This window comes from Erythranthe guttata, chromosome 2 (genome assembly GCF_056151865.1).
Source record: "Erythranthe guttata isolate IM_541 chromosome 2, IM_541, whole genome shotgun sequence".
In the NCBI taxonomy this organism is placed as follows: Eukaryota; Viridiplantae; Streptophyta; class Magnoliopsida; order Lamiales; family Phrymaceae; genus Erythranthe; species Erythranthe guttata.
This window is the reverse complement of record NC_142534.1, coordinates 12738384-12752166: the sequence shown is the minus strand read 5'-3', so window position 1 is coordinate 12752166 and position 13783 is coordinate 12738384. Positions and strand designations below refer to the sequence as shown.

Here is a 13783-nt window from a genome sequence, read left to right as displayed (position 1 = left end):
AATTTAAAATTAGCATACAACCCCAAAAAAAAAAGGTAATTCGCTAATAAAATTAAATCACGTGAGATTTTGCTAATAAAAATAATTTGAAGAATTTTTTTAATGGGTAGAAAGTCACAAAACAAAACTAAATATCATTGAAAATTGAAAGACAATATAAACATATATTTAATTAAAACTATTTCTTGAAAAGAAAAACATCAAGATATTTTCGACATAAATCCAAAGAATTGTTAGAAAGAAAGATAAAAAAAAGAATTACTATTTGTCAATAAGGACCTTGAAAACTAAATCGTCACCGTCATGAATTAGCATAAACATGCATGAATTCCCGGTCCTCAAAGAATTGTCAATTACAAATTTGCCCCAACCTTTGGAAAAAATAGCTCTAAAACTCTTACTCGTTATACCAACCTTCCACGACTTTTCTTTTACCTTAAGAGTCACCATTCTTAACCCTCTTTTGTCCGCACCCAAATGGGTTCTCCAAAATTCACTTGGTATATGCTGCAATTATATCATATTTAAATAAATACACAATTATTATTAAAAAAATATATATATACATGTGATATGATATGATATTCTACCTTACTTTTTAAAATAAAATTGTAATTTTAAGTTTTTTAATGTTCTCCTTAAGTTGTGAATGGGGGTGATTTTAAATGCAAAAACACCATTATTAGCACAGTTAAACCTCTATAAATTTATACAGTAGAAAATAGCAAAAATTTAGATTAATTTCGCGAAATATTAATTATCGAACTAATAATTTAGTATGTTTCACTAGATCGGGACGGGGATATTTTATTATGTAAAAAAATGTTAATTAATTTATCGAGATTCTACTGTATCTTGAAATAGGCTCCATAATCTTATTTCAAGAAAACAATTCAACAAAGTTGCTTCTGAAGTAACATTAGTATTATGGAATACTCGTCCAGTTTCAATAATTTTAATTACTAGTATTTCATCAGGTGTAGCATCTCATAAATCTTGATCAAAGGCATATGGGGTTAATTTAAACAATTAATAAAAATCATGGCATGTTAAGAAAAAAAAATTAACTAACAGAAAACAAATTTGATGAACTTACCAGCCAGCCTCTAGTTACGCAAGACTTCTTCAGTTTCACCGAGAAATATCGATTTCCGCAGACTGTTTCTCTTTCCGACGGCCTTCTTGGGCTTAAATTTCTTTCCTCGGATTGATTATCCTCCGAATTTTCTGCATAAATTAACATACTTATTATAAACAAAAAAAAAAAAAAAACTTGTGAAGAAAAACAGAGAAATAATTTAAATTTGTAGATGAACTAACCAGATTCGGGTTCGAATTCAGAAGGTTCATCCTCTGGGAGATTATCAACTCTCTTTATACATCCGTTTTTCGAAAAGACTTTTACATTGAAAACTGCGTTTCCGGCGTAAGTGAAAATCAGAAAATCACTTTCCTCTACCGAATTTTCCTTTACGAATTCTGGCCAACCCTTTTCGATAAACCAATCGTCGTCGTCGTCAATTCTGTTTATATCCGCTTGAAACGAGATTCCGGGTGTTTTTTTCAGTGTGACGGTTTCCGGTATATTTCCTCCAAATTTCTCGATAAAATCCGGAGGAATTCTCTGTCACGAACAAAAAAAAAAACCAAAAAAAACTGATAAATAAACAATCAAATGTCACATTTAATCAGATTCTTAAACCCTAGTCAGATTCTTGAACCCTAATCAGATTCTTGAACGTGGAAATTGATTTTTTTTTGGAAATTTACCAATCTCTCGGAATAAATTGCGGGTACGTAAATTTTGAAGAACTCGGGCAAATCTTCGCCACGTTTCACCGGTATTTGATCACTGTCACGAATAATTGATCGTCAAGTTGATTAAAAAAAAATCATCGAAAATAAATAAAATTAGTGGCAGTGAAATTGTGAGACTAATTACATAGCATCAATACACAAATTAGGGTTTGCAATCGATAAATTGATTTTCGAAATATACAAAAGCTAACATCACTTTCTCTCTCTACCAAATTCTTCTTCAAATATAATATTTACCAAAATAAAAATATATATACATACACATACACACATTCTACACATCTGGTGTGTGTGTGTGTGTGTTTACTCACAAGTTATCAGATGCAATCTTCTTTGGACGTCCTCTTCCACGTCTATCCATTTATTTGTGCTGTTTTTTTTTTCTTTTTAATTCTCTTTGAAATTTGGAATCTCTCTCGCTCACTTTTTTTTATATATATATATATATATATATATATATATATATATATATATATATATATATATATATATATATATATATATATATATATATATATATATATAGATGAAAAAATATTATTGTTTTCGGAATTGGGTGAATGTGGGGAAGAAACTCCAAATTATTAGGGGCAGATATAAATAAATACCATATCATATAAAAGGAAACAAGAATATTGGGAAATATATATTGCTGCTTTTGCTCTTTTTTCTTTTTATTTTTTTCTTTTTCTTTTTATTTTTTCTTTCTAATACCATATCATATAAAAGGGAACAAGAATATTGGGAAATATTGCTTTTGGTATCTTTCTACAATTTTGATCCTTGTATAAGAGGGGTTTTTGTGAATAAGTCCCACCAAATTTCACAAATTATTCAATTTTGACCCAAAACTTTTTGTTTTTCAAAAAAAAATTTTTTGCCGCCGGATTCCGGCGTTGACCGGCAGTCAACACCGGTCTCCGACATTGACTTTTCAATTTTTTTTTGTTTTTCTTTTTCTTTCGGATTTTTTCGCCGGTTTCCGACGTAGATTTTTTTTTTTTTTTTTTTTTTCTTTTTTGTTTTTTTTTTCTTCCGGATTTTTTCGCTGTTGATTTTTTTTAGTGTTTTTTTAAGTTTTTTTTTCTTTTTTTTTTTTTTTTATTTGGTTTGTTTTTGTTTTTCTACGTCCGCCGCTAAATGTTGACCGTAATTGTGCTGTCACTGACAGTAAATTAACGTAATTATATTGTCAATGATAGTTAATTAACGTAATTGTACTGCCGTTGACAATACATTTATGTAATTGTGCTGCCGTTGACAGTAAATTAATGTAATATTATTATTTTTTATTGTTTTTTATTTATCTTGTTTGATTTGTTGACAAGTCAACGTAATTATGTTACTGTCGTTGACAGTAAAATAACTGTAGACACAATAATATTACTGTCAACAACATCAATATTATTATTTTTTTGGGTTTTTTGTTTTGTTTGAGTTATTCACGGAGTAACGTAATAATATTACTGTTTATTATTGTAATATTACTGTAAACACAATAATATTACTGTGGTTGACGGTAATATTACTGTTGTTATAATAATATTGCTGTCAACCACATCAATATTATTATTTTGTTTTGATTTTTTGTTTGTTTGAGTTATTCGCGGAGTAACGTAATAATATTACTGTTTATTATTGTAATATTACTGTGGTTGACGGTAATATTACTGTCACTCACAGTAATATTAATTCTTTTGGTTTTTTTATTATGTTTACATTTGTTGAACGGTAAACATAGTAATATTACTCTATTACACAATAATAATGAGTTTTGTTGTGTTAATATTACTGTGCTAGAGATTTATATAGCAATATTACTGTGTTAAACTGCAGTTTAGTTAATTTTACTGTGTTTAACAGTAAGATAGTTAATATTACTGTCAATCACATCAATATTGTTGTTTAAACGAAAAAAAAAGTTATAGAAAGAAAGAAAAGAAGAAAAAAAATAAAAAGTCAACGCCAGAATCCGGTGGAAAAAAAATTTTGAAATTTTTTTTTTTTGAAAAAAAAAGTTTTGGGTCAAAATTGAATAATTTGTGAAATTTGGGGTCAAATTGAGGTTAAATAAAGTTAAGGATAAAATTGGAGCATATTAAAGTATAAGGAGTTATTTTAGTCCTTTACAAAAATCTGAACCATGTGTGGACTTATTGGTAAATAATTTTTTTATCTGGATCTCTTTATGAATAAGTACCTATTAATGAACTTATTTGTAAAGACCCATATATAAAAACACACTGCAAAAGAATAAATAAATAAATAAAACTTTGTGATCATAAATTACAAGGAATTGGATCCATCGATTCGATAGACAAAATTAACTCCCTCTCTCTCTCTCTCTCTCTTTTTTTTTTTTATGCAGCTGTTTCAAGTTGTTAATTTTCATCTTTGAAGTCATTTTAATAAGCACTTTCACAATTAATTTTTACAATGTGTAAGACAGTAAGATTACTGTGATGTGTTCACAAATCATAATAATCTTAATGCGTTGACCAGTCAACGATGGAAAAAGAAAGTCAACGGCGGGAAGAAGTTTTCAGGAAAACAAAATAATAGATTCAACATTGGTTTGGGCGGGAAAAAAAGATTATGAAAAAAGAAAAGTGAAATGGGATTTAATAAGATATATTTGTTAAAATTAGGGTCAATGTGCAATATCGATTAGGTTATAGTTTTATGGATGAAATTGATGTGAATTGTGTTTTGAGGGGTATTTTCGGTAAAACAAGTGGATGGACCTTTTTGTGAAATTGTGATCTAAGCATCAATGTTAGTGCTCAAGAGCTCGGGGCTAGTGTAACGCACAGGGTTAAGGGCGCGAGAGCTCTGAGCTAAGCATTACCGACTATGACATGTACGGACAGACATTTCTTATGCTCTCATCGGCGCATTAAATGCTCTTACACCAGCATTTAATGCCCGAATAATTAAAGACCGCTGAAAATAGGGGAGATGTGCGGAAAAGACTACTCCTCATAATCACCGAAGAGCAAACATAGCCATTTCAAAGGTGATGATGACTCGGGTTACCATGAAGTGCTGAGGAAGGACGAGGTGAGCGGTGGAGTATACCTACTCGCTCGGGATTCGCGTAAAACATTGAGAGACGTGTTATAATTAGGGGTTTACACACGTAAAAAAAGAGAGGTTGATCTCTCTCTTTCACCATCACTATTAAAAATCTACCTTTAAAAATGTCTCTTGCTCCACTGACTTAACCGTTGAAGAGCTAACTCCATCGTCAATCCGGCTCTTTTCTTTTGCAGTACAAACTGACCCAACTGCTTTCTAAGCTTATTTCCGCAAACAACTATCGAGGAGACAACACAGTTTTAGGGCGGATCAATTTGCCTTAGCTATGAATTTGAATTTGATCTCTTTATATATGCCATCTTTAATCTACGTGCAATGTTAAAAACATCAAATAAATGGAACATATGGAGTATCTCCTAATTAGCCATGCTAAACAATGATAAAATTAGTTTTGAGGGTCGACCCAAAAAATTATTGGGACAACCAAACATCGAACTAAATCTTACTATTTAGTAAATCTTGACTGATCTCACCGATCAAACCGGCCTAATTAAACTCTTTAATGAAACGTGGTAAATAATTAATTGTTTCAACAATTTCATATAGATTCTTCAGAAAAACAACAATGATTAGTTACTACAACTACAAGCATGCCATAAATAATTATTATCCGCTGTTACTTAATAGTGACACTGAGAGCAGAGTCGCTACCATTAATCAACCGAAAAGTGCATAAATTCCCATCTCGCAACGAATTGTCTCTCGCAAATTTGATCCAACCTCTGGAAAAGATAACTCTGTTAAACAAAGTCGCTAAACCTACATCCCACGACTTCTTCTTTATCCAAAGAGTAACACTTCTTATTCCTTTTTCATCTATTTTCATATGCCCCTTCCAAAACTTACTTGGTACATGCTGCATTTAATTCAATTATATCATATAGATACACTATTTTAGTAAGTAAATAAATAAATAATTTGGAAAAGTGTGACGATTCGATGAGCTTACCAGCCAACCTCTCCGTACGCAAGACTCAGTTATGACTGCTGCGAAAGATCGATTTTCATAGATAGGTTTTCGATTGTCGTTTCGATTTTCTGCACAAAATAAATTTGTGCAAAATTAAAAAAAGGACAGAAATGCATTTCACTCCCTATAAATTTTCCATTTTCGCACTTTACCCCCTAGAAATAGAAAAAAAAGGATAACCCCTTCAGAATATTAATTTGGTTGCACTTTGCCCCAAAAGCCATTTTTTGGTGGGCATTGTGCAACAAAAATAAAATTTAAAGGGGCAACGTGCAAAAAGTAGTGTTTTAAGGGGCAACGTGCAACAAAAATACTCAATTCCGATGAATAATCCATCCGAGTGTTACTATCGGGACAATGTGCAACAAGAATAACATTTTGAAGGAGGTCATTCACTTTTAAAAATATTGAGGGGGTAAAGTGCGAAAATTAGAAATTTACAGGGAGTGATGTGCAATTTGCCCTTAAAAACCACATATATGATATATATATGATGAAGAAAACAGAGAAATAAGTTAAATATTTGTGGAGGAACTAACCAGGTTCGGATGGTTCGTCCTCTTCGAGATTATCAACAGTCTTTATACATCCGTTTTTCGCAAATACTTTTACATTAAACACCGATTTTCCGGCATAAGAGAAAGTCAGAAAATCACCTTCCTCTACTGAATTTTCCTTCACGAATTCCGACCAACCCTTTTCGAGATACCAACACTTGTTAATTTTGTTCATATCAGCTCGAAACGAGATTCCAGATGTTGTTTTTAGTGTGACAATTGCCGGTTTCTTTCGACCAAATTTCTCGATAAAATCTGGAGGAATTCTCTGAAACGAAAAAAAAAGATCGATCAAACGATTAAATATCCTTCAATTCAATCGAACAATATTCATCAACCACTACTAGGCTAATCAGATATCGATTCTTGTACATATTATACAAGAACTCGGATAAATCATCGATAGCAAGAAAAAAATGGAGTTTTACCATTCTCTCAGAATAAATTTCGGATACGTAAACTTTGAAGAACTCGGGTAAGTTATCATCACTGTTCACCGTTATTTCATCTCTGTCGTGAATCATATCACATCTTCAAGTTAATTAAGAAAAAAAAAGGAAAAGAAAATTAAACAACTTAAAATCAAGAGACGAGAGTAAAGATTTAACATCGAACAAGTTCAAGCATTAATTAGATTGCTACTACAACGAAATGCTCCGAAGGAATTACAGTAGCGTGTCAAATGCGGAAACAATAACTTAATTAGTTATGCATTAAACTGAATCCAGTTTCTCAATGTATATGTAAAACATTCTGCATTATAACAACTAATTTGTGAACAAAAACTCGATTCCGGTAGGAAATAAATTCCATTACCGAGATGAGTTTTTCCTCGGATCCCCGGTTTTCGGTTTCTCGGGCAATGTTTTGGCAACATTTTTCAAAGTACAAACAAACATTACTTTATTTTTGAGATTCTTCTTCAAAATAAATTTTTTTTTTCAATATTTTTAGACATTTGAGTGTCAAAATATAAACAAACATTAAATAAATAAAAAAAATCCTAAACAAAATAAATAAATGGAAATGCACATCCAAAAACTTAGGGAACATTACCTCAATTTCTTCTTTAAACGTCATCGTTTTAAAGGTTAGATAATTTTCTTGAAATATTTTTAAATTAAAACAAACATCACTCCCTTTCTGGCACAAATTATTCTTAAAACCCATTTTCCACAAAATAATACAAAAACAAATACCCCCCAAAAAAAAACATCCAACTATGCGAACATATATACTCAGTACACACACATTCTACATATCTGGTGTGTGTGTGTGTGTGTACTCACAAATTATGGGATTGAGGTGCAATCTTAATCTTCTTTGGACGCCCTCTTCCACGTTTCTCCATTTTCTTGTGCTCTTCTTCTTCTTTTTCCTTCTTTCTTTTCATTTTCTTTAGTTTGATTGCAATTCTAACTCTTTACTCAAATTTTGACTCTCTCTCTTCTTCTTCTACTTCTCTCTCTATCTCAGTTTTGCATTTATGTACGTACGGTAGATATATGTTTATTGGGCCTTTGGCATTACCAGAAAATCTAAAGGTATTAACTATTAATTAATGACAAATTATGTATACAACCCACCATCTGTAAAACGAAACAATACTATGCATAATCTTTCAACTTATAAGCAGCTAGTGTGTATTTCCTCCTCAATTCATGAAAATTTGAAATTAATTCCCAAAAATTGCTTTTACTTACTGCTATCTTTCGTGTTGTAATGAATAATAATAATGTCAGAGTAGAGTCGTAGCTTTAAATAACTGACAATTGAAGTGAGAGGAATTCAGGTTCTGGTGCGGTCATCGATGCTATATAGTTACATTGACTTTGCAGTAGGATCTCATTAATTATGAGATCTCGGTGTAATTTCTAATGGCTAAAAAAACTAACATGTTAAAATAATTAGCACGCACCCCGTGTGTTACATAGTCAATGATATTAAGGTCTCTATTAACTGGTCATGCGATGCACTCGTTAAATATGCGACTTGGGTTTAATTTTTTAACGTGATAAGATCCAAATACCCCTTAAATTATAAACTTCAAAATTAAGCTCCTATTAAAGTTTTCAATTTTTTCAATTCAGTCTCTTGAAGTTTCAGAAATGCCCTCTTCTTTCTTAAGTCATGGACTGATTTTGCAATTTTCCAAAAATACACTGAATATAGCTAACCGCCGCGCTCCTTTTGGCGAATACTCTCTCCGCCCTCACCTCCCTCCATATCCTCACCGCCTCCACTACTCCAACATTCTCTCCAACGAAATTCGATTTGGTTTGGAGCTAAGATCCAAGCTCATTATTCTTCTGCAAGACACATCAACAATCCGTGAAAATCCACGAAAATATCTGCCCCGTCGAAAACAGAGCTTAACCACGAAAAAAATTATTTTTTGCATTTTTTTGCGTCTACTCCGGCGTCTCCCGATAGTAGCCCACCACTATGCAAGGTACCTGATGCCCCCGGATCCAAACCTCCCCGTTGTTTTTCTGCTTTTTATCGTCTTCTCCGACGATGGCAGCGATTAGGGCTTTGGCGGTGGAGGGGATGAGAAGAGCGGAGGAGGCGCGTGGTGGAAGGAAGTGGCGGCGACAGAGTGACGATGTGATTGCCGGAGGTGGTGTTGTGAGTTTGGTGATGGTGATGATTTCAATGGTGAAGAAGAATTTTAGGGAAGACACGTTCTTTCTCTCTGTTTGGAGACGGCGGCTTGACAAGGTGATTGGCAGTGGTGGCGGTGGGAGTTTGCCGGTGGTCGTGACAATTTCAATGGGGGAAGAAGAATTTTGGGGAAGACGTAATTTTCTCTCTTTTGTTTTCCTTTTTTTCTTTTTCTTTTTCCATAAAAATATGTGTTGTTTTTCTTTATTTAAGAAATTTTAAAAATTGCAATTTGATCCAAAGTTTTGGATTAATTATATTTAAATCCAATTCGATTTTATGTTTGGAAAAATTACAATTCAGTCCCCTAATTTAAGTTTTAGAAATTTAGTAAAATTGCAATTTAGCCTCTATTATATATTAATTCTAATTTTATGTTATTAATTGAAGGGCAGTATAGTCACATCATTTTAGTCAATATATTTATTTACACTAGGGGCAAAACTAAATAAAATACAACATAGGGAGTTAATTGCTAATTATTTTAATATGGGGGCTTTTTAAACCATTACAACTTACACAGGGTTTGTGCAAATGTGTTATGAAATATATTGGCTACGTTTTATATCTTTTCATTTCATTTCTATTCCTTTCCGGGAATAAATTTGTGTGTTTAGCTCTTTTAACAATTTCCTCAACAATTTTTGAAGTGTTTTTTTTTTTCCACATGAATTGAGGGTTACAGTAACAATATTTAATTGGTACAATAAAAATTGTCATTCACTAAGAAAACAAACAAACATCACTTTAATTTGATCTTCAAATTATTTGTCTGAATATCGTTTTCCAACACCTTAATGTGATATGATTGTTAGGCCATCTTTAGTAGCTCTTCTATAATTTATTATCTTTTCTCAAATTATACTGGTAAATAGTGTTATAGCTGACCACTTTTTATGACTCTTTTTTTTTTTTTTTTGTTGAATAACTCACTCCAGTAGTAGTTTTTTATATTTTAACACACCAACCTTAACACGTCAACTCACTCCAACAACACACACATCTCTTGAAGATGATGTCACATTGTATTTTATCTCATCTCAAAATATAGCCAAACACTATTTCATTCTCAAATTATTCCTTCAAAATATATATCATCAGTTTTGTTTAAAAATCACACCAAACCAAATTGAAATGATAATTCAGTATGTACAGAATATCAAATAAGACCATAACCTTTCTGCTTTTTCTATGTTTTGGGGAAATTACTTATTTCTATTTTCGAAATTTACTATATTGATCACTTTTTATCTATATTTATTCAGGTTATTAAAGAAAGTTCAACTCGCTTTATATTGAATGTTGCAGTGAACAAAGTGTTGAATTCTTGTTTAACTTTGAATGTGAGGAAAATGTCGTAAATAACATAAGACTCACAAATATTATTTTCATGTTTAAGAATTGTTGAACAATTTTATCTTTGCGGTTATTGGCTGTGTCATTATATCTTAGATGCAATTTTGTTAGTATTGTGTAATTCTCTCAACACACCGAACTACTCGCCCGCTTGCTATAGTGCGCCTTCCAACAAGGGGCAGTTTGTAATCCTAACTAGGCAGGTGCAGTTTGCGATGTTAGTAACATAGGGGTGCGATTGAGTCGAGTTCGCCTCTTTTGGCAGGCTCGAGCTCGAGCTCGGGCCGAGCTTGCCTCTTTATGGCAGACTCTTTATTATTATTATTATTATTATTATTATTATTATTATTATTATTATTATTATTATTATTATTATTATTATTATTATTATTATTATTATTATTATTATTATTATTATTATTATTATTATTATTATTATTATTATTATTATTATTATTATTATTATTATTATTATTATTATTATTATTATTATTATTATTATTATTATTATTATTATTATTATTATTATTATTATTATTATTATTATTATTATTATTATTATTATTATTATTATTATTATTATTATTATTATTATTATTATTATTATTATTATTATTATTATTATTATTATTATTATTATTATTATTATTATTATTATTATTATTATTATTATTATTATTATTATTATTATTATTATTATTATTATTATTATTATTATTATTATTATTATTATTATTATTATTATTATTATTATTATTATTATTATTATTATTATTATTATTATTATTATTATTATTATTATTATTATTATTATTATTATTATTATTATTATTATTATTATTATTATTATTATTATTATTATTATTATTATTAATTATTTGAAAAAATCTCATGATTTTTTAAACAATTAAAAGTCATGACCTCCCAAGTTCCCTCTTTATTTGAGTTGTCTCACGAAACACATTTAATGAGCTCTTATTGGAACCAATTTCTGATTCGGTAAGAGATTACCAGATTTAGTATGTTTGAAATTTGCATCTGAACCAAGCCAACAGTCTCTTACCTATTCAGCCGCAAATATTGGGCTTGTTCATTCAGAGAGCAAATATAGTAAATTTGAACACATTTATCCATATCAAGAATTAAATATTCCAAACTCACCACCACCGCCTCCATTTAAGTTAGAAATTTTTTTGGGAGAAAATTAGCAAATTTGTATATAAAAGAGAAGGATAAGTGGAGAGTTTTTTTAATATATTTTACTTAATGGATACAATAATGATTTTTGTGGGAAAAATGGATGTGGCATTTTTATATCTTCACGAAAATATAAAATTATTTAATTATTTTTAAACCAAATTTTCAGTTTTTCTTCCACTTTATTAGAAGAAATTTATGTGCATAAAATAGTATTCTAATAAACAATTTTAAATTTATTTTTATATGTTAAAAATTTGGATTATATTTATCTTTAGACGGATTTATTTCAATCAAAATAAGATAATCTAATAGTTACAAGCCTTACAATTTATCAATAACTTTATCTAAATATTATTGATAATTCAATTCGTAATTGAATTTACTTGTTCAACAAATTTCAAGGTTAATATAGTAAAAATACATCAAGATGTTGCATTACCAAACAAACTTATTCGTTCAGTATTCAGTATTCAGACATAGCTCTTAATAATTCAGATGTTTATTCAGCATTCAGCATTCAGTGCTTAATTCTATCAAACGGTGGCTTACACTCCTAGATTCAGATAAAATATTTGTTGACATTTTTACTATATGAATTATATATATATATGGGGAAATGTGGGATAACCCCATAGTTTTGAAAATATATACGAATAGGTCCTATGTATTTTTCTTCTCTAGTCAAAAACTCAAATCTAATCTTAATTTGATAAACCCCCTACACAAATTAAAATACCCATTTTGCCCTTTTAGTTACAATTTAAAACCCTAACCCCTAATCTTTTTCTCCCAATCCCTTCCCCTTTCTGTGCCGTCATTTCCCCTCACCCACTCTCTCTCTTCATATCTCTCTCTCTAACTCTCTCTCTTCTCTTTCTTTCTCTCTCTTCATTTCTCTCTCTAACTCTCTAACTCTCTCTCTCTCTCTCTCTCTCTCTCTCTCTCTCTCTCTCTCTCTCTCTCTCTCTCTCTCTCTCTCTCTCTCTCTCTCTCTCTCTCTCTCTCCTCTTTCTTTCTTACTCTTCATCTCTCTCTCTGTGGCTGCCCACAACCCTCTGCCGTTGCGGCTAGCTCCCCCACCTTCTTGTGCCGCCGCCGTCGCTGCTCCCCTCACCTCCTTGCATTGTCGCCGTCGCTGCTCCACCACCGCCTTGCGCCGCTGCTCCGCCGCCGCCTTGCGTCGCTGCTCCGCCACGACCTTGTGCCGGCCGTCGTTGCTCCTCCCACCGCCTTGAACTCGGTACCAATGTTTTGAAAACCGGACCGGAAGTCGAACCGGACAACTAACTGGGTCACGGTCGGACCGGTTCAACCGAGGTCCGACCGGGTTTTTTACTTTTTTTTTCATATAATTATTTTATTAATTTAATACCTTAAATAAAAATATTTCTTATTTCTTTTTATTATTTCTTCCCACTTTTGTCAATTTATTTTTCCAACTTACTGCCACCATTTTTTTTTCTTATTAAAATATAATTTATAATTTTTTTATTTAATAGGAAACAATAATTTATAATATAATAACCTTTTCCTCTACACTTTTCACGAGAACCACACTACTCTCTTTCTTCTTTTCTTTATTTCTTCTTTTCTTCTTTTCTTCTTCTTCTTCCTTTCTTTCTTCCCAGTTCTTTCTTCTCACCGCCGCCACATTTCTCCACTTCGTTTTAATTTTTCTATTCATTTTAACTTTCACCTCATCCTTTCATTTTCTTCAGTCGATAGATATGGCGGCCATCACTTCTATTGTGCCACATACGACTAAGATCCGTCTAGATCTGTTCATCTACAACCTTCTGTCCTTCTCCGACGAGATTCAGCCACCATCGACGCAGATCCGGCCAAGACATGTATTTTTTAGCTAAAACCCGGTTCTACGACTGGGTTCCGGGTTTTCCGGTTCTTACCGGTCGAACCGGGATTTTGATAGTTGACCCGGTTTTTTGGCGTTTTTGGGTTTTTAGATCTAACCGGTCCGGACATGGCAGCGGTTCGCGGTTGAACCGGTCGAACCGGCCGGTCCGGTCCGGTTTTCAAAACATTGCTCGGTACTAAACCATTCACTTCACTTTTCTAAGTTATTTTTTAATTTATGAATGTCCATCCATTTTTAATTTAT

At 31.5% G+C, this 13783-nt stretch overlaps 2 protein-coding genes across 3 annotated transcripts; both read right to left on the bottom strand.

Annotated features, from left to right (window-relative positions):
- Positions 1-247: 247 nt before the first annotated feature.
- LOC148772373 (B3 domain-containing protein Os03g0212300-like) lies at positions 248-2236 on the bottom strand. The gene is made up of 5 exons (XM_088814923.1): positions 2130-2236; positions 1771-1852; positions 1321-1624; positions 1097-1227; positions 248-507 (listed from the first exon to the last, which is right to left on the bottom strand). Exons 1-5 carry the CDS (start codon positions 2177-2179, stop codon positions 262-264), a joined length of 813 nt encoding a protein of 270 aa, XP_088671049.1. The 5' UTR covers positions 2180-2236; the 3' UTR covers positions 248-261.
- A 3129-nt stretch (positions 2237-5365) lies between these two features.
- LOC105969714 (putative B3 domain-containing protein Os03g0621600) lies at positions 5366-7923 on the bottom strand. Of its 2 annotated transcripts, none has more exons than XM_088811393.1 (5): positions 7734-7923; positions 6873-6975; positions 6427-6712; positions 5867-5955; positions 5366-5773 (listed from the first exon to the last, which is right to left on the bottom strand). In XM_088811393.1, exons 1-5 carry the CDS (start codon positions 7835-7837, stop codon positions 5534-5536), a joined length of 822 nt encoding a protein of 273 aa, XP_088667519.1. In that variant the 5' UTR covers positions 7838-7923; the 3' UTR covers positions 5366-5533. The 2 variants fall into 2 exon arrangements, with proteins under 2 accessions (XP_088667519.1, XP_012849940.1); XM_012994486.2 differs by having other exon boundaries at positions 6873-6954.
- Positions 7924-13783: the final 5860 nt, after the last annotated feature.